The 18,644-nt window shown below is 34.6% G+C and overlaps 2 protein-coding genes across 4 annotated transcripts; one reads left to right on the forward strand and one right to left on the reverse strand.

The window, feature by feature from the left end:
- Positions 1-201: 201 nt before the first annotated feature.
- LOC132178765 (OVARIAN TUMOR DOMAIN-containing deubiquitinating enzyme 1) lies at positions 202-5,856 on the reverse strand. Of its 3 annotated transcripts, none has more exons than XM_059591303.1 (10): positions 5,661-5,856; positions 4,890-5,170; positions 4,175-4,240; positions 4,008-4,091; positions 3,750-3,872; positions 1,844-1,896; positions 1,638-1,690; positions 1,464-1,564; positions 834-1,115; positions 202-532 (listed from the first exon to the last, which is right to left on the reverse strand). In XM_059591303.1, exons 2-9 carry the CDS (start codon positions 5,055-5,057, stop codon positions 852-854), a joined length of 912 nt encoding a protein of 303 aa, XP_059447286.1. In that variant the 5' UTR covers positions 5,058-5,170; positions 5,661-5,856; the 3' UTR covers positions 202-532; positions 834-851. The 3 variants fall into 3 exon arrangements, with proteins under 3 accessions (XP_059447286.1, XP_059447285.1, XP_059447284.1); XM_059591302.1 differs by having other exon boundaries at positions 202-576; positions 4,890-5,166; positions 5,661-5,855; XM_059591301.1 differs by having other exon boundaries at positions 202-576; positions 5,661-5,855.
- Positions 5,857-7,915: 2,059 nt separating this feature from the next.
- Positions 7,916-17,498, forward strand: LOC132178496 (ethylene-responsive transcription factor ERF113). The gene is made up of 4 exons (XM_059590924.1): positions 7,916-8,039; positions 8,602-8,744; positions 14,512-14,761; positions 16,560-17,498. Exons 1-4 carry the CDS (start codon positions 7,916-7,918, stop codon positions 17,093-17,095), a joined length of 1,053 nt encoding a protein of 350 aa, XP_059446907.1. The 3' UTR covers positions 17,096-17,498.
- Positions 17,499-18,644: the final 1,146 nt, after the last annotated feature.

Raw genomic sequence — 18,644 nt, forward strand, 5'->3', positions numbered from 1 at the left:
GGGATGTTTTTTACATTGCGATTTCTTAAAAAAAAAATAATAATAATAACAAATTGCAATTTAAAATGTAAAAATTTGTGTTTTAAAATTGCAGTTAAAAGATTTTTTTTAACCAGACAATTTTAAAAGTTAAAAGTAAAAAACTGTAATTTTGCTACTTTTTTAAATTACAAACCCAAACCAACCCTCAATACAGTAAAAAAAGCACCAACAAGGACCTTAGAATGTATAGTATAGCGAACCATAGGCCGAAAAAATTGAGTTAAACTCATACAGTAGTAACAGTACTAACAGAAATATTTTTTTTATGAATGCAATTCCATACGGACGATTAAGTAGCAGGTGAGGAGCTCAAACACAATTCACGCAATTAAGAACTGAAAGCTACAACAGTCCCAAGTTTTGAGGAACCTCATGCTTCTGACCCATCGTCTCCAGTCACACAGCTCGGAAGTTTTAGAGCAGTTAAGAACAAGTTACAGCATGAACTAATATAGGGCCCCTGGCCTTCCACCTTTCGGCACCAGATGTCCTGTCAACACAAATTTAGCCCGAGAGCGGGCAACCAAAAACAACCTGTAATACACATCCCAACATAAACTCAGATAAATACCGTGTCCTTGGGACCAAATTCACAAGTAGCAAGATTCTTTCACACAATCATTGCCATTGCTACATTGTTGCCCACAGAAAATGGGCACCATCATGTGGATGCTGCCATCATTCTCTGTTGAAAGGCATTTCAGTAATTCACCTGTTTCACTTCAGTAGGTTTAGGTTACACGGTGTCCTACTATTGTGACCCAAAAGAAAGATAAAAGACAAGAGCTTACCACAACCATGTATGAGCCTCACTTCTGATAGAGAATATCGTAGTGACCAGGGCGATATAACAATGTAATAAAAGGAGTAACTGTCTCAGAGCTGCCACTAGCATTTGGAAGATCACCAACAGCGGGAACAAAATCATGATGATTTACACTGACACCACCACTATCACATGAGCTGCGATCAAGGTACACAACACGGATTGGCACACCCAATGCATCTGACAGGGCAGTAATGTGCACGTGGTCACTCTCTTCACCCATTGGTTCTACTGATGACTTGCAAAACTACACAAACCAGATAAACACGAGAGAGAGCTTCCGAACTTAAAATAGCAGACCTTCAATCTAAATCTTGTAACCATGAAAACTTTTAACCATTCTTGCTAGGAAACAATCTATTTCCATAATGATTGACATGTAACCATTTGCATAACAACCCAATGAAACTTAATTACTCTAAAAAAGATTATATAAATTACTCATCTCCATAAGAATGACATTGATTTTGTAGGGGTACGTCTAATGGTAATTACACAAGCCACTTGCAGCAAAAATATAATAAAGCTTTGAAAGAAGACCGATGTAATGCTGATAAGTATGCCATAAATTTTTTAAGATAATAAACAAACAAACCTGCTCTACCGTTGCATTTGTTAATCCCGTAATAAAAGGTTCAAAAAACTCTGAGCGCTTTCGTATTTCACCAGAGGTAACAAATCTGAAAAACATTACAACTATCCAACAAAATTTGTCAGGTTAATAAGGGGCAAATTAAATCAAGGAATTTGTCTGTCTTAAGTCACTCACCATAATCAGATATCGACTGATCTCGACTCCTAAGTAAAATCTCATCTTGTTGACTGTAGCAAATAATAAATCATGTTTAAGTTTACACACTGAAAGAATGATTAAATTGGACTAATGCAGACAACGTAACAATTTGGCGTCAGATTACAGTTTCAAATAACAATTATGAACAAAAAAGCCAGAGTAAAGTGGCAACTTATCAACACCTTATGGAAGTTTCATTTCCTTGAAGAACACTATCCAGCTGCTCAAGGAATAGCTGAAATTTTTGTTCACACATAGAATACAGACAAAGCATAGGTTGTTAAATAAAAGTGAGTATTAAACTTCCAACAGAAAAATTTTACGATCTAGAACAATATAAAAGACAAACAAAATCTTAAAATTAGAACAACAGGCTATGTATTCCACCAAAATTATTTACATAAAAAACTTAAGATTGAAAAGGTTTATGCCAATGTTTGCCCAACATTTTATGATATAATGGTCCACACAATAAATGTCCTAAGCACTTGGTCTATTCCAAGTTCTCAAGCAGGCTATGTTCTTAGAGTCCACAAACGATATTTTTCAAAACCAGTGTCTAATTCACTTCCAAAGCCAATTCATAAATGAAAGGTTTTTTTTTAAAAAAAAATTAAAAAAAAAAATAAAAAATAAAAAAATAAAGGTCTATCTCATTGTCTGCCAAGAACTTACTAGAAAAGAAAAAAAAAAATGCTTGGTGACCCACGCTGACTACATAATAAATGTCATATACAATCACCAGGCAAATTCCAAGTATGCCATCTATGTAAAAACAATAGCCATTTGCAAACAAAACAATAGCTAAATGCTAGAAGTCTATGAAAGAAAACGTGGATTTTAATTCTACAAGTCCCAAAGATTTGTTTCATTTCTTTTCTTATTCTGGTTGAATTGGAAAACTATGAAAAGTGATTGCAAGATATGTCGAACTTTAACAATGAGGAAAGATTACATTCAATATCCTGTCCATCTTTTAAGGAATCCAAATATCAAGTTTGGTGGAAATCTGTGATAGAATCACTCACGAATCAAGATATTCACCATTTAGGCTAGTCATCAATGCAGTAATTACTGAGGAAATATTACATTCAATATTCTGTCCATGTTTTAAGGAATCCAAATATCAAGTTTGGTGGAAATCCGTGATAGAATCACTAGAGAATCAAGATGTTCACAATTTAGGCTAGTCATCAGTGTCAATACAGTAATTACTACTCCATTCTGTGTGTGAAGAAGAGATGTAAAAACCATGGACCTACAAGTTGGTTATGAATAACAATGCAATATAATCATATGTTCCTCAGCAACATGTGTCTACAATCTATAAAATCTCCTGTGTTAGAATAATAATTAAATGAAAAAATTCCCACTATCCAATAGCTTAAGGTTATGGACAAGTCATAATTGTCCTAAAAGTATAAGCCTCATCTCTACTCCATACATCCTACATAAGTTTAAAGTTCCACATTTGAAGCCTACTCATTGAGGTGACTAGGCCCAAATATAAGAGGGAGTGTTAGGATACATGGTCATTTTAAGGTATTGGGTAGTTGGAGTTAATCTGTTTTTATTATTCTAATATCTTAAGGAAAATACTCTAACATCTGGAAAGAGAATACTTAATGGTACCTCTGCATCAAATATTGCCTGACAACACAGTTTGTTCAAAAACATACATAATAACTCATAGACAATAAGTGAATCCAGTCCAAATTTGTGGTTACCATTGTAAGTCCCAACATTTGTGAACATAATTAACCTACTTCTACAAAAAGCCTGATGCTGTAAAGAACATCCAGAATTTTCATAAAGCCAATTTATTCATGTCATGAGCCAATCTAAGTTCAAGTGGAGAACATAGAAAGAGCAATGACTAAAAAAACCACACTGCGTTAAACTAGAACATATCACCAGTGACTTTCAGTTATAAGTTATTTATCTCATTTGAAACATGTCGAATTATATTCACTCAAAGGAATATGCCAAACACACACGAATATAAAGAGTATACAGAGAAAAAATAAATAAATGTATATTACATATTAATGGGTAACAAAAAAAAAAAGAAAAGATTAATATGCTTACTGCAAAAAAATCCTCAAAAGTGAAGTCTGCATAACCTAAGCTCTGAAGTGTTTTTCTGCATTGCTCAACATTGGCTTTGACACGATCAACTTCTTCTCGGTCTTGTGATTCCAAAATATGCTCCTATTTATGCAGCGCAGAAATTATTTTAGTAGCTAAAATTACTGCAACACTTACTTCCCCCAATAAAAAATCTCAGGGGTAAACAGCCAGAGTATGGGAATAAAAAGAGTTCATAAGATGCACATTAGGACTCACAAGGTATGAAAACATAAAGCTTCGAAAGAAGCAGTTTCCATCTCCTCTTGTTCGCCGAATGGCAGCATATTTTTCACCAAGCACCTGCATTAAGAGAAATAGAAATTAACTTACAAGAAAAATACTGATTGCAGAAATAAATGCAGAACACACACAACAAAAAGAACCTTTATTTTTTCCAACAAGATAGGGCTCCCTGATTGATATTCAGCTGCCAGTGTAGACAGTGGTTCCTGTTGTTCCAACACCATAAAGTTTCTTAATATTGCATGCATATTTAGAAATCAGAACAAGAAGAAGATGCATTACCCTCAACTCATGATAGTGATGCCAGTAAGAATCTATAAAACCAACAGCAATTTGCATTGAAAAAAAAATATGGGAGAAGAACATAAACTACACGGGAAGCACAAACAATATTTGAATACCCAGTAAAGGTAAAACAAGCACATTGATGAGAAAAGATCAAGATGTGCTAATAAACCATTGATATAAAGTAAAAGGGAAAACAAAAAAAGGTCAAGTGTAATTATTCAATTATAGCCATTATAGCAGACTAAACTAAGAGCCTGTTTGGGATTGCGTTTAAGAGACCTAAAAGTGCTTTTAACTCTCAAAAAGCCTGTTTGAAGAAAAAAGTACTCGTTTGGTAAAAAAATTAAAAGCGTTTTTGAAGGTCCTAAAAGCCTAAAAATGGACAAAACGCACTTTTGGCAAAAGCTTAAAAATGAAGTTTTTGCACAAAAGCTTTTTTTTTTTGCTTAAAAGCTCTATTTCTCAAACGCAATCTCAAACAGACTCTAAATCTAAACTATCATAATGAAACAACCAAAAGCATTTTCGTCAAATGCAAGAACTTCAAAAGGTTATGGTTGCTTTTACCTTGTCACCTACAAAAAGGGTTTTCACTGCTTCCTCAGCCCGGATTGCAGATTGCTGCTGCATAATATCATCATCCCCAAAATTTGCCCAGTCATCCAACTCAGATGTTGGAATGGATGTTGCGGCCTCCGATTCCTCATCTGCTTGGGGCCCTTCCTGATTCCGCATTGTCTCTTATGCAAATAAGAAAGCTTTTCTCGCTCAATATCCTCCAAATTGGATTATGGATTACTTATATGCGCACTTCCTTTACAAGTAGCAGCAATATGCTTAAGAACTTCCTGTCAGGGATAATACTCTTAGCGTAAAAGTTCATGAACATGCATAAATGTCATCGTATAATCCGGTTAAACTAGAACAACAACATGTTTTGTGCTGATCTTTCACACGGTAATATACAGAGTCACATTCTTCCAATTAAAGAACAAGCACAAAGAATTGACAATTTTTTTTTTTGGATGAATAAAGAACTGACAAATTTTAAAAAACGAAAAAGAGATAGCATCAAGAACTCAAGTTCCGCCTCTCCAATCTTGCTGAATAGTTAACTCCTTCACAATCAAACGTATGTGTACGCATATACTCATAGATCCCTCAACTCTAACCCTTTAATATATGTAAGTAGAAATTAGCTACCAGATATGTAAATTTTCATCTCTCATCAAATCTTCAAACCATTTGCTCAACCTATAGCAGTAAAACCCTCAGGTTCTTGACCTAAAATCGAAATACAATTTAGACACTGGAATGACAATGTGAAAACATAAATACCTAATTTTGAAAATCGAAGTCGGATTAAAGGTGATCTCCGAGAGTTCTTCGGTAACGCCTAAGGATCCAATTCGAAACGCTCTCTGGCCGATGATCTCCCAGGACTCGGAGAGTCGGAGGAGCGCCTCGATTTTGTTCGAGTTTGATTGACTACTCAGGAAAGTAACCGTATTTTTCTACAATTTCACTTCTGACCTGGGCTGGGGCTGCCTATTTGTACTTCGGGTTTTTCCTTCTTCTTTTTTAAGCTAATCACCTTTTCACGTGAGATAAAAAGTAAATAATAATAGTAATAATAATAATAATAATAATTAGTAAGGTCCTTCTAAATGACTTACTGTGGTGACAAGTGTTGCCATTAAAACTTTGAGATCGCTATAGGAGTTGTTAGAAACAGTTTCTACAGCGGAAAATGTCGATCTATAAGAACCTACAAAATACAAATGGGTTCTTTACAAGGTCGCCCCCTTAAGCGTCATCGTAACAAAGATCATCTTTGGTAACACATTTTTCTCCTGACGTGACGGAAGGACTCAATGTCTCAATGTTATGTTGCCTTTATAGCTATTTCAAAAACAAGTTACTCCCTCTCCAATGAGATGTTCAATCGGCTATAAATCACGCCTCATGAAGCGGAGGTTACTAATTCGAATCTCTCCTTCCTAAGGAGTAGTTCAATCGCCTGTGAACCACGTCTCATGAAGCGAAGGTCACTAATTCGAATCCTCCCTTCCCCTTTCCTTGTGTGGACTTGTAAAAAAAAAAAAATTACTCTTTTGGAATTTCTGTGAGAAGTTCGTTACAGGCACTATAAAAAAATAGAGATTTAGTAATGGTTTTTTGGTGATGGGTTGGGGCTAAAAACCGTCACTACAAAAGTAATGATGGTTTTGTAGTGACGGTTCCAAATGGTAGCTAACCAAGGGTAGTGAAATGAAAAAATGTGTCAGTTTGGGTAAATTCGACACTAATTAGTGATGGTTTGTCCAAACCAACACATTTTAACTAGTGATGGTTTTTAAAAAAGCATCACTAATTTATTAAATTCCCATATATATATATATATATATATAATTTTTTCCACCTATTTATTGATTTCTTTTTTCATTTTTTACATTTCATTCTTATTTTGATTTTGATTTTGATTTTGATTTTCATTTTAATGTCGATCAGCTCCAAATCTCCTTATTTTTCTCCTCATTCTTCTTTTCTCCTTCTTCTCCCTCTCTTTTCTCAATCTCTCTTTGTTGATGCCGGCATCGATCTCTCTGTTGGGCTTATTCTTCGTGTGATTTTGGCTCTTGCGGCTTGCAATCAAAAAATGGCACACACAAAATCAACCATGGATTCCAAAGAGGTAGCACAAAACTTCACTTCTAGAATGAGCTTAGATTCACAAACATCTAGTGTTTTCCTGATTGATTTGGCTTGTAAAAAATGTTAATGAACCACCAAATGAATGGGCGCCTATAGAAAAATGCAGGAAAAAAAAAATGTGATTAGCAGATCCAATTAGAAAAATAAAAGAAGACGAAAAAAAAAAAAGTGAAATGGGATATTGATAGTGTTAAACTTTTAAACCCAAAAAAAAATTCAAATTAGAAAGGAGGGTTGGATCTGTGTTCAAAATTCAAAATTTGAAATTGGTGTCGGCTGAACAGTTAATCCACACCAATTTTAGTGTCGGTTTTTGCTCAACCGACACTAAATTAAAAATGGTGTTAGTTGAACATAATCCAAACTTTCACTAAAAGCGGTTTTTTTTTTAAGTAAGGATACTTGCCTTTACAAAAGTTCGTTACAAGCCGCCTTGACAAGTGGATAACCTTGCCTTTACAGCTATTTTGTTTATTATCAAAGACAGTTTACACAAGGTTATAACATATGCAACAATAAAATAACATATTTATTGATTAACTAAATTATATTTTTATTTATCAAAACTAACATATATGGGCCGTCATCTTGTCAACGGAGTACGCTGTACCCTCCGAAAGAAGAGCTGGGCCGGGCGAAAGCCGCAACTCAAAGAATAGCTCGTGAGGCCCATTTGCCAATCACCATTCTTTTCCAGGAGCAACAGCAATTTACAGCTCAGTAGGAGTTGGCTTTAATGGGCCTGTGAAATTAGAGCCCGTAGGTTTGCTAAGCTTTCGGGCTCTCGTTGCATATTGCAGACTATTTCTTTATGCCGACTCTGCCCTCAAGGTCTGTTGTAATCTCTTCATACATTCCCCCGCATCTTAATATTCGCTATGGGTTTCTCTAGGATGAAAATTGAGGGATTTGTGAGATCTTCTTGTAGTTATGATGTTTATGATACGGGGTTGTGTAGAAGGCTGGGCTGCCAAAAGCAACATATACTTCCCTCACGGAAAGGTGCGTCGGTGATGGCCCATGGGTGCTCCTATTTCTTGTTGTCTAAGAGTAGGAGCTTTTTAACAAAAAGTATGACCATCAGTTTTTAGACTCTTGGACCATAGTCTAGGCCCGCGATAGGCTAGACCACCATCAACAACTTTTTTTAAAGCCTCTTTCTTTCTCTAAATATGGAAACAATTTCAAAGAGTTCACATGCTTCCTTAAATATTGGGTAGGATATAGTCTTATTCAATGCATTAAGAATGCTTTGGGTGGCACTAATAATTGTCGGATTGCATAAACATAGCAGTGAGAGGTGCTAGGAAACCCTAGTCTCCTTCCAGTGTGATCCAAAAGGGTAGAATGATGGTTTCCTTTCCCTTTTTTCTTGTTTTTTTTAATTTAGATTTTGTTTAGACTCCAGTAGTAGTGCTCAACTTCCTACACACTTTGACCATCTACTCCACCCCGCTGTTCGTTGTCCTCCCTGATCTTTTGGCTTTGTCGATTTCTACAAGGGTTCTTATATATTTTTGCCACCAGTTCAAGCCCTATATGTGTCATTACACATTCTTCCCAGGCGCCAACAAGTCCTGTAGACAACAGGCGTTTTTCCTTCGGTCGGCACGGGACGGTTGTGGTTTGAATGCGCCAGAGCATGGATCGCATGAATCTCAAGCGCTTTTGTGTGAACCTGCTGCTGCTGTTTGCTCTGGCTTTCAAGTTGAGGACTGATAATTTCCGATGTGATAGCTTATTTCTCACGGCCTGTTGAATAAAAACTTTCGTTGTAGGGATATGATCAACATGTCTTATATCTACTATGCTAGGAGCATATCTATAACACAAATGAAGTTTGTACATGGGTGAGATTGAAGGTTATGGATACGCTTTGATTGTTAGATTTTTTGATGTATTTACGACTTTGTAACCATATAGCTTTTACATATATTCTTAAGAGTTTGATGATCTGTGATGTAAGAGATTTATGTTCTGAATCTTTTATGGAATGAGAAGAGGTTTACCTATTAAAAAAAAAAATTCCCTATTTATTTTTTTAACACAAAATATTTACATATCATCTCTTCTTTTTCCATCGTTTATTGAGAACTGTATTTGAATTTATAAAAAATGATGGGGTTACCTAAAGAATTTGTATTTTTTTTTAAAAATCTTTATAGTAAAATATAAGGAAAGTTATTGTAGAGTGTTTTTAGATAAAAAAGTAAAAAATAATTTTGTTCTATAATTTTAGAGAAAAACAAAATGTAACACCACTTTTACTTTGTTTTCTTCATATATATATATATATTGGTAAGAGTTTTCTTCATATTTTGTTGCTTTAAGACAGTATCATGGGTCAAATATAAAATAAAAATGATATAAAAGAATGGTGTATAAAATTATTATAATAATGTAAAAGACATTTATTTCAAAAATGAAAGTTGTAGGCAGCCTACGATTGGTAATTGATTGCTTCTGTCGACTAGGATATTAGGTGGCCTAAATAGTCAGCGACAACTTCCAAAGTGCCCGGTTTCAACGTTGGACCTTGTGAGCTAGCTGCAAACTTACTCCCATTATATAAATCTGTTTGACCGGGAAGTTTTGCCATATGGAGTGATTACTGACCGAATTTTCGGAGACTGATGTGATATCTATTAAAATATTCAAGAGAATACCATTTTATTTCGAACGTTTGTTTGAAACGATTATTTAAAAGTGTTTTGGTATTGGTGATTGAAACCTCTAGCCTTGTGAAAGGCAATATGGTACCAGAATTCAAAGAAACAGGAGACGTCAAACATTCTCAAACACCCATACCCATACGTACATTGAACATAATGCAAAAAGTCAAGTGGATCACATGCCAACAACCAAACTTCGCTCTGAAGCTCGATGCGATAGGCGATAGCGTTTACTGTTCCGCAGTGGGCAATGATAAGTTTTAAGTTAATCTCACGTGGCCTTTAATTTTAGTTACGACTTTGGTTGTTAGCTATTCAACTCCATTTTGGAACCAAAATAGTAAAATATATCTCGTTAGAATATTAGCTAGTTTAAATGATTGAACCAAACCCACCAAAATTCTTTCTACCATTTTACAAAGGTATATATTATATTTAATTATTGCTTTCGTCGTACACCTTTTATTTCAATTAAATATTTTACATGTGTTAAACGTTATTTATTTTAATTATTAACTAAATGATTTAGAGTTAATTAAGCTCACACGATAAGTGTTAAAATTATAAATAAATGATTAAATTGATCATTTTCTGTCAACTTAACACATGCGAAAGTGTAAAAGTATTAACTAAATGATTAAATCAACCATTTCTTTTAAGGCAAGACACCAATTATAAATGTGTGGTAATTTGTATTTTGTATTTATGTGTTGAGTGCAGGTTTATATATATATATATATATATCATAATCCGACCAATTTAATTAAATAAGTCATATTGAGTGCGTATTAAACTTGTTGATCATATAACAATTTATCAATTTTAAATATCACATATTAAGATATAAATATAAGACTAAGACGGGACGGAGAACGCCCCCCCCACTTGAACCTATTGGTCGATGTGCTTTAGTTGTACTGAGAACCATTTGGGAGTTGCCCCATGCTATGTGGGTAGGGTAGTAGTCATGTGCGCGCGTGAACATTCTCTGTGGTGCTGCCTTTGAGGTGACAGTGATCACATGGAGGAGGAGACATGTAACTACGACACTAGCCTACTATAATGGAGAATCTCAGAGATGATGACGACGTGGTTTTTTGTTTCTTCTTAATGTCTTCCCAAACAAATCCATGTTTAGAGAAACCTTACGATTCAATGCATTTGATGAGCGCGCATTAATTTAGCATGATTAATGAGAGATATTAACGTTAATGGAAGTCCTTGTCCCATTCTAACTATATATATATATATACTTCACCCTAGTTCTACAAATCGTAGTTATAGAATTTGTGTCAACATGCAATAGACAATCAATCTCGATTCAATATTATGCTCTTTTGGTCAATTCTGATCTCTCTCAAAAGTTAAGATATGAGAGACGTGTACGATCACGCGCGTGGACGTTCTTCTCTGCATCTGCATCTGCATATATATATGCAAGTAGCCAGTTTTTTTTTTCACATCCTATTACTCAGAAGGAGAAGTATATGTTTCTGAACCTTGCCAATTAGCATTTATGTATAAATCTATGAGTGTTTGACAGTTTGTGCCTGCGTGAGAGAGAGAGAGAGAGAGAGAGAGAGGGAGCTTTGAGACATGAATGCTGTCACATGGTGACTGGCTAACACCAGGCTTTGTGGGTCCTTTGTTTTTTGGGTGGGGGGCTGGTTGATACGTAATGCATCTAATTAATTAGTTAATTTACCGCACCTAGCTAGTGGTTATTGATGACCTAGCTAGTTGATCGCACTACCAAACTTAGATCATGAATGTCTATAAAGAGATGGGGAGTAAATTTGAGACTTGTCGAGAACCTTCTATACTTAAAGTTAGTAAAAAAATTTCTATGTTTTTCCTTATTAAGAAACAGTAATAACTAAGGACAGTTAAAAGGTTGTTGATCAGTATGGTACACGTGTATGTACTTGGGGTGGTTGTCTTCGTGTTCTTATGTGGAGTGTGTTTTTCTCGTATGATCTTAATAAAGTGTCGTCATTTGATAGGGCATGACTCTAGGCCAAACATAATATTTAGTAAAGTATGTTTTTTGTTGGATGACCCCATTGGTAGGGTATGTACAAACTTAACAGAGTAATGGTGCCAAATTGGCGAATCTTTTGTTTGTTGATAAATTGTAGCTATTTTGAGTTATCATGTGGTGTTACGTGCCCGTTAGCAGATTAATGACGTTACCTGAATCCTTGTCGAAAATAATAAAACAAATAGAATGACATGACATGACGAAACAATTATTTTCTACTGCGCATCCCCCATTGTAATAGGAGAAACTTGCTAGTCGGCTCACTTGGTGGGCCTCTGGTTTGGAGCCCAAGTACTCAATCCAAGTCTGCATTAATTCTAGTCTTGAGACTAATCGCGTAACTAGATACTCCGCGTGTACCAGTTATATACATCTTCATCATAACGATTTTAATCCGAAATCTCGTCAGATGTCATAAATTTTGACATACATGGTTGCTTGAGGGAGAGAATAAAAGAAGCCAAAATGAACAAGATCATGAGGGACACAGTACGTGTCCACGACTCCACCGTATATAATTTAACGGGACAAGCCGAGGACCACGTTGCATGTAATGTACAAGGAGATTTTATTCAAACCAAACCAAGTGACATTAAAGGCCGAAGATGGAAGCAAACATACACACGGCACATAGAGTGTTGAGGGTTTACTCTATCCCCACCTTGATTTGACAACTGGCAAGGCGGTGTGTATTGGCTTCATCAGCTAACTTTTTTTCGTCAACGTTGTGTACGTTTATAACTCCTTGTGCATGCGTATTTTCCGTCTTGTTAAGAAATTATTATTTATTTTATTTTTTTTAAATGCCGGATTAATAAAAAAAAAAAAAAGGGTAAGCTTCCGAACCTAATTAATTATGTGACGCTGAGCTTAATTCCTAAGCTCAAGCGAAGAGCTAGCTAATCATATAAATCATGAATTATTATGAAATATATCGATCTATGACCTTTAGGAATGTTCTTACTTCATAATTCGAAGTGTGACTTGCGCAAGTGACATTTAAAACTTATAGATGGCAAGAGTAATATTTTTGTCTAATATTGATATTGAATATATAGATATATATTGAAAAATTCAAAACAAAATCCTATAAAATAAATTTTTTTTTTAAAAAAAAACCATTTTTAATCACCGTAATTCATATATACCCATTATAATTGAAAATCAAATTCGCATTCACTAAAAAGAAGGTCGAATTTCAAGAAACTTTATGATAATTTTTCAGTATGAACATGTACTTTTTTCATATGAAAAATTGTAATAGATTAATTTCAAAAGGTATTAAGACGTATAATTAAATAAATTAATATCAGTCATGATCTACAAAAAGCTATTTCATTTGTCAAGGCAAAAAATGCGTCTAGTCGATCATATACTTACAGCTAGCCATGCCACAAAGGACAGCCTCGCAATATGTACTCTTTTAAGTGTCGAACTTACCAATATTCGTTTTAAATGTATGTATTGAGAAATTAATCCAGCTTGCTTGGTTTGAACATGATGACTTTTCAGTAGTTCTTAACTTATTAGGTTGAATAATCAACTTGAAACAATCCTTGATGTACATTCTAATAAAGAATTTGCAAGGGTCAATGAAATTGAACAACTTGCTAAAATGATGGTAGGGATGAAAATTGATATTTTGTATCCATTGAAAGAAAGTTTTTAACAATTAATGAATTTTGTTAAAAATCAATTATGTAATAAATGAGAGACCCGTGGAGAATAATTGTTTGAATACGTATATTGAAAATGATATATTCAAGACTATCAACAATAAAAAAATCAAACACGATTTCAAAATATTTAAACTTACCAAGAATAACTGAATAAGTTAACAGTAAACATGAAAAAATAAATTACAAATTACATTTATATGTTTTACACCTAACAACAGTCACAGCTAGCTTATCAATCTTTTTATATATGGTTACAAATCCTGAGATTGGATGTCAAAAGTAGAAGCTAAAACAACAAAGTTCATGCAACTTCCAAATGCTGCCGCGAGAAGAATATCAAGCATTGCCGCTTTGTGGATTGGCAGGATTGGCAACGCCATTTTCAGTGCCAAAAAAAAAAAAAATTGTTTCTTACTGTTATTCGCCTCCAAAAAAAAATAATTATTTTGTTCTTTGTTGGAAATCCCATAATAGTTAGAGTTAGGTGGCCCATATGCCACATACCACTTAATTATATATAAATTAAGGTATTCAGTAATTTATTTTAAATAATAAATTATTTGTAAAAGAGTAATTATTGAGCATAAATTAAAAAACACCTTTCTATAATTTTTTTTTTTCAGTCCTTATCAGCGTTATTCTTTGATTTGTTTGAATAAACACGACTAGAGTAATTCAAATTGTTGTGCTAACATTCCTGCCACTTGTTCAAAGAAGAGATAGAGTTTTTGAGACCGTACATACACTTACGAGTAACCCTAGCATAGCTCATATATATATATTTTAACATATATCCTACCGAATATATATAAGAAGATAAACTCTCAAGACTAACCAATAAAAGTACCCCTTACCCTATTCTCTTCTTTCCAGTGCCTCCTGCCTGCTTTCTAAAAATTAAGAGCAGTTTCCTTGATTTGGTTAGGTCTCCATTTCTTAGATTTTCAAACGAAAAAATCGATCGTAAGAAAAATAACTCTACATATATATATATATAAGCAGATCATGCTGTAAAGCCCATAGTGCTACAATAATATCATAGTTAGAAGAACATTAAATCAGCTTTTTGACAAGGCTGAAAGGTGGATCGGAGGCATGGAAAGCGGCCACTTCCATCGGAAGCATCGGAGGAGAAAGAGAAAGAGCATGACTTCCCAGATTATGCATCTTCTTGGTCAGAAACCGACGTGTCCGCCATGGTTACTGCCCTCTCTAAGGTTATAGGAAAAATTGATGATAAGCCAACGCCGGTGCAGTCAACCCCATTAACCATCCCAGAGAGTACTGCGGTGAAAGAAGAACCCGACTCATCTCAACCGGTGCAAGATCAAGGTATCGAAAATGGCTCGAGTGTTATTAACACTTTCTACTTTCTATTTTTGGTACTTTTTTCTCGGTTTATTTATTTTGAAGCTACTAGCTGGGGCTTTAGATGTGACACTGTAAATCATATGTTTGTTGTTGTTGTATAAACTGTGACCACCCTATAGCCTAAATTGTCATAGTTTTCTAAGAATTTGCTTCGCTTATTTGCTCTTATAACAGTTATTTGTCAAATATATCTTGATCTATCTCTATATTAGCTACTTTTTTAATTTTCAGGAAAAAAAAAAAAAAAAAAAAAAAAAAAGGAGAAAAAAAAATCATCCTCCCTTGTGGAGGGTAAATTTCTTTTGCGCTTTTATGAAGAGTTATATTGTCTATTTTGTGACTTAACCCTACCAGATACAGATGGGACAAAAAGATTCGTAAGGAGAAAATATCTCTTTAATCTGTTTTTTTTATACTCAGCCAAGTTCAATGTATCCTACTTTCCATAAAGAACTCTGCTGTGTCTGTCTCTCTCTCTCTTCTCTAGATCTCTCTCGAATGGAAATGGGAGACATTCTTTTCATGTTTCTTTCCCACATTTTTCATGTATTTCAGAATCTTTTCAAGTATTTAATTTGTTTTAATGAAAATCTTTCTCACATCTCCCAGACAAGCCTAGCGTTAAAATCTGCCTCCTAGCTATATGTATAGTCACGTTCTCAGTTCCGTGGGTTACTATCCTTCCATTTCTTCCGTCTTTGACTAATTAACTGACCTTGGACCTTATCCTTTATATTATTGTACTATATCTTTTACGCCATCTTCTTAAGATTTCTAACAACTAATAAACTTTTTTGGGTTAACGGGTGCAAGTATGCCTAACCCTGAAAAAAGTCCGGCTAATTCTTCATAATGGTTTCTTGGTGATTAAAGCTCGCGTCGAAGTCAGGATATGAACACCATCTTCTTTTGCCTATGTAACCTCAAAAACAATGGGTCTCCAACAAAACCAATTAATGCTAGCTAGCTGCTCCCCCCTACATGCATTTGCGAATATGGCTCCCATCTTTTTCCAATAGTTATTCTTTTTACATATAATATTTATTCCTAATTAAATCAATGAATTAGGTTGAAGAAAGAAAAAGAGGTTATTGTCACATGATTCTTCCGTTAAATTAATGCACTAGTTTTTCTCACCTCTCCAGCTAGCTCCAAAAAAAACGAAACACATTGAACTTGTGCACTTCTATAGCTAGCTCTTTTAGAACAAAATAGAGAAATATATATATATATATATATCCTTCTTTGGCTTTCCTCACTTTTAGTTGAGATTTCACGATCGAACCTTTTGAACTTGTGCACTTGTAGCTCTTTTGGATATATATCACGTGGTCGGGACTTCAAAACACTTTTAGTACTCTTTTTGTCATGGCCGGTAGTATTTTATTGGAGGAAAGCGCAGCTAGCTTATATATACCCCACTTCTAGCTTTCTAAATTGTGCGTGCATGAAAATTTATGGTACCAACGAGATGGGCGGGGAGGTGCATGCATCGAGTAACAGAACAAATTAATAGCATTACCCCACATCTTGTGCACCCAATGTACACAATAATGTATATAGGATTCCAAATTTCCATTATCTATATATGTTGAAGAATTAGAGAGCATTATATATTTTGTTATTTTGTTCGATGACTGGATATACATAGTGTAGTATTATTACGTACGTGTTCCTCAAACCTTATATATGCATCATGCAATATGTATATCTTATGTGCTATTGCATTTCCCTTCTTTTCATGCATGGCTTTGTGAAGAAAATGCAAGGAAACGACACTACAGAGGAGTAAGACAAAGACCATGGGGAAAATGGGCAGCCGAAATACGTGACCCAAGAAAAGCAGCTCGAGTCTGGCTCGGCACATTTGACACGGCTGAGGATGCAGCCATGGCATACGATAGAGCAGCTCTAAAGTTTAAAGGGACCAAGGCCAAGCTTAATTTCCCTGAACGAGTTCAAGGGACGACCGGGTTTGGCTATTACATGGATGCCGGTGGAAACACAAGCGCCCCCCAGCCAGTGCATGCTCCCAGGCCAGCTTTTCCTCCTCCCCCATTAATGTCACAGCCACAGGAATCTTTCCCTGGCCTATATCAGTATGCACAACTTCTTTCCAGTTCTGATGTTGAATTCCCTTATTACACATCCAGTCTTTTCAATCAAGATCAATCTTTTCCTTCACAATTTTCATCAACTACTTCATCCCCATCTTCCGCCTCATCACATCAACACCACCACCAACAGGAAGATCGTGGAAAGGATATTGATTCTAGTAACCAAAGCGATGAGTAATAGCTAGCTAGCTATGATCATTTTAGTTAATCTATCTATATATCCTTTTTGAGTGCTATTAATTATCATTATTGCCAAGTCTTCAATATCTTCGATTCTTTCAATAGAAAGCTGGACATCTATCCCCATGGAATCAACCAGGATGTCAACAACAACGTTATGATCAAGAGCTTCCATGAGTATTTGTTTTGGCATTTTGGAAGCTCCTCGTCTGATTTTTTTTGTATGGGAAGGACATGCATCGATATTGGTAAACCCCGGCCAATTAAGGACCATCTTCCATATATATTATTGTATAATGAGAGTACTAGATTTCGGGATACCTAAACTGGTCAACTGTAATAGATTTGGCTTCAGTTATTGGCTATTTTGGAATTTTATTAATTGATGTTTATTTTGTTCATTTGAGTATGTATAATGTCCGCGAACAATATCTTCGATCAAAGTTGAAGGAGTGCATTTTACGGCCTTTTTAACTTTGTTAAATGAGTTTATAAACACTTCTGTTTTTATAATTAATGTGATTTGCATGTTTTTTTGTAAGACATACATATCTTTCATTTTTACCAGTAACTTTGAAATTAATTAAGATCGTAGATAAAATGTTAAATTATTATTTATTTCAAAAATTTAAGTATATAACAATGATAAATTTAATTATTTATTTAATATTTTAACATTCATTCTCACAAGGCTAGTTAGTTTAAACTCCAATTTAATTAATAGATGAAATTTAATATGTAAAATATTTAATTAATTTTTTTTTCTTAATAAGTAATTTGTTGAAACGAGCTGAAAAAAAAGAAAAAAGCAAAAAAAAAAAAGAAAAGAGGGGAAACCAGCCACAATGCTTCCAAAACCAGCAACAAAGCAAAAGCTCATTCCTGCACAATTCAGGAATAAGGGGATAAACACCAAAAAGCCGAAACCCGTAGAGCGAACACAATCTCACTAGAACAACACAAACAGACAGAAAACCAGGCTGCGTGTTTTACGAGGAATACATCTTTAGAGTCTCCTCATGGAGTTAACCAACCTTCTATATATAATTAGCATAATTAGACTCAAATTAAGAAGAGGGAGTCAATCCTAATCATAAATGCCTAACAATTTTCATACACACATTAACTAGCCTCTTTTACACATGTTTAATTAACATAAATTTTACATTGATCAAGTGGACCTCCTCTGTTTTCCTTCTTATTTTGGTTTTTATCTCCTTAATTGGGCTCAAACCATAACGTCACAATCTTGGTCAAAATCTTATTATTCTTATTGCAATATCATCAAAAATTCGAAAGTGCTGTCATTTCGACACCAAAAGATGGAATATAAGGGAGTCTGGCTTCTGTCAAATCACTAAGATTATCACAATTCAAAAATTAAAAAGAAGAAAAAAACACACAATATATAACTAAAAAGGTTTTTTCTTTTCTTTTCTTTTTCTTTTTTTCTTTTTCTTTTTTGTTTAAAAAAGGTACGCTGTTGTAACAACTTTGATGCTGATTCTCCATGTTGAAAACATTGTAAAGAAATAGTAAAATTGGAA

The sequence above is a fragment of the Corylus avellana genome, chromosome ca4 (assembly GCF_901000735.1).
Source record: "Corylus avellana chromosome ca4, CavTom2PMs-1.0".
Taxonomy (NCBI): Eukaryota; Viridiplantae; Streptophyta; class Magnoliopsida; order Fagales; family Betulaceae; genus Corylus; species Corylus avellana.

Excerpts from the sequence above, each read along its gene's own strand:
- LOC132178765 (XM_059591303.1), bottom strand. The coding sequence starts at position 5,057 with ATGCGGAATCAGGAAGGGCCCCAAGCAGATGAGGAATCGGAGGCCGCA. Across the intron at positions 1,691-1,843 it reads GGAAATGAAACTTCCATAAG|TCAACAAGATGAGATTTTAC; the intron begins GTGTTGATAAGT and ends TATTTGCTACAG. Across the intron at positions 1,565-1,637 it reads TCAGTCGATATCTGATTATG|TTGTAATGTTTTTCAGATTT; the intron begins GTGAGTGACTTA and ends TTTGTTGGATAG.
- LOC132178496 (XM_059590924.1), top strand. The coding sequence starts at position 7,916 with ATGGGTTTCTCTAGGATGAAAATTGAGGGATTTGTGAGATCTTCTTGT. Across the intron at positions 8,040-8,601 it reads TATACTTCCCTCACGGAAAG|GCGCCAACAAGTCCTGTAGA; the intron begins GTGCGTCGGTGA and ends CATTCTTCCCAG. Across the intron at positions 14,762-16,559 it reads TCAACCGGTGCAAGATCAAG|AAAATGCAAGGAAACGACAC; the intron begins GTATCGAAAATG and ends GGCTTTGTGAAG.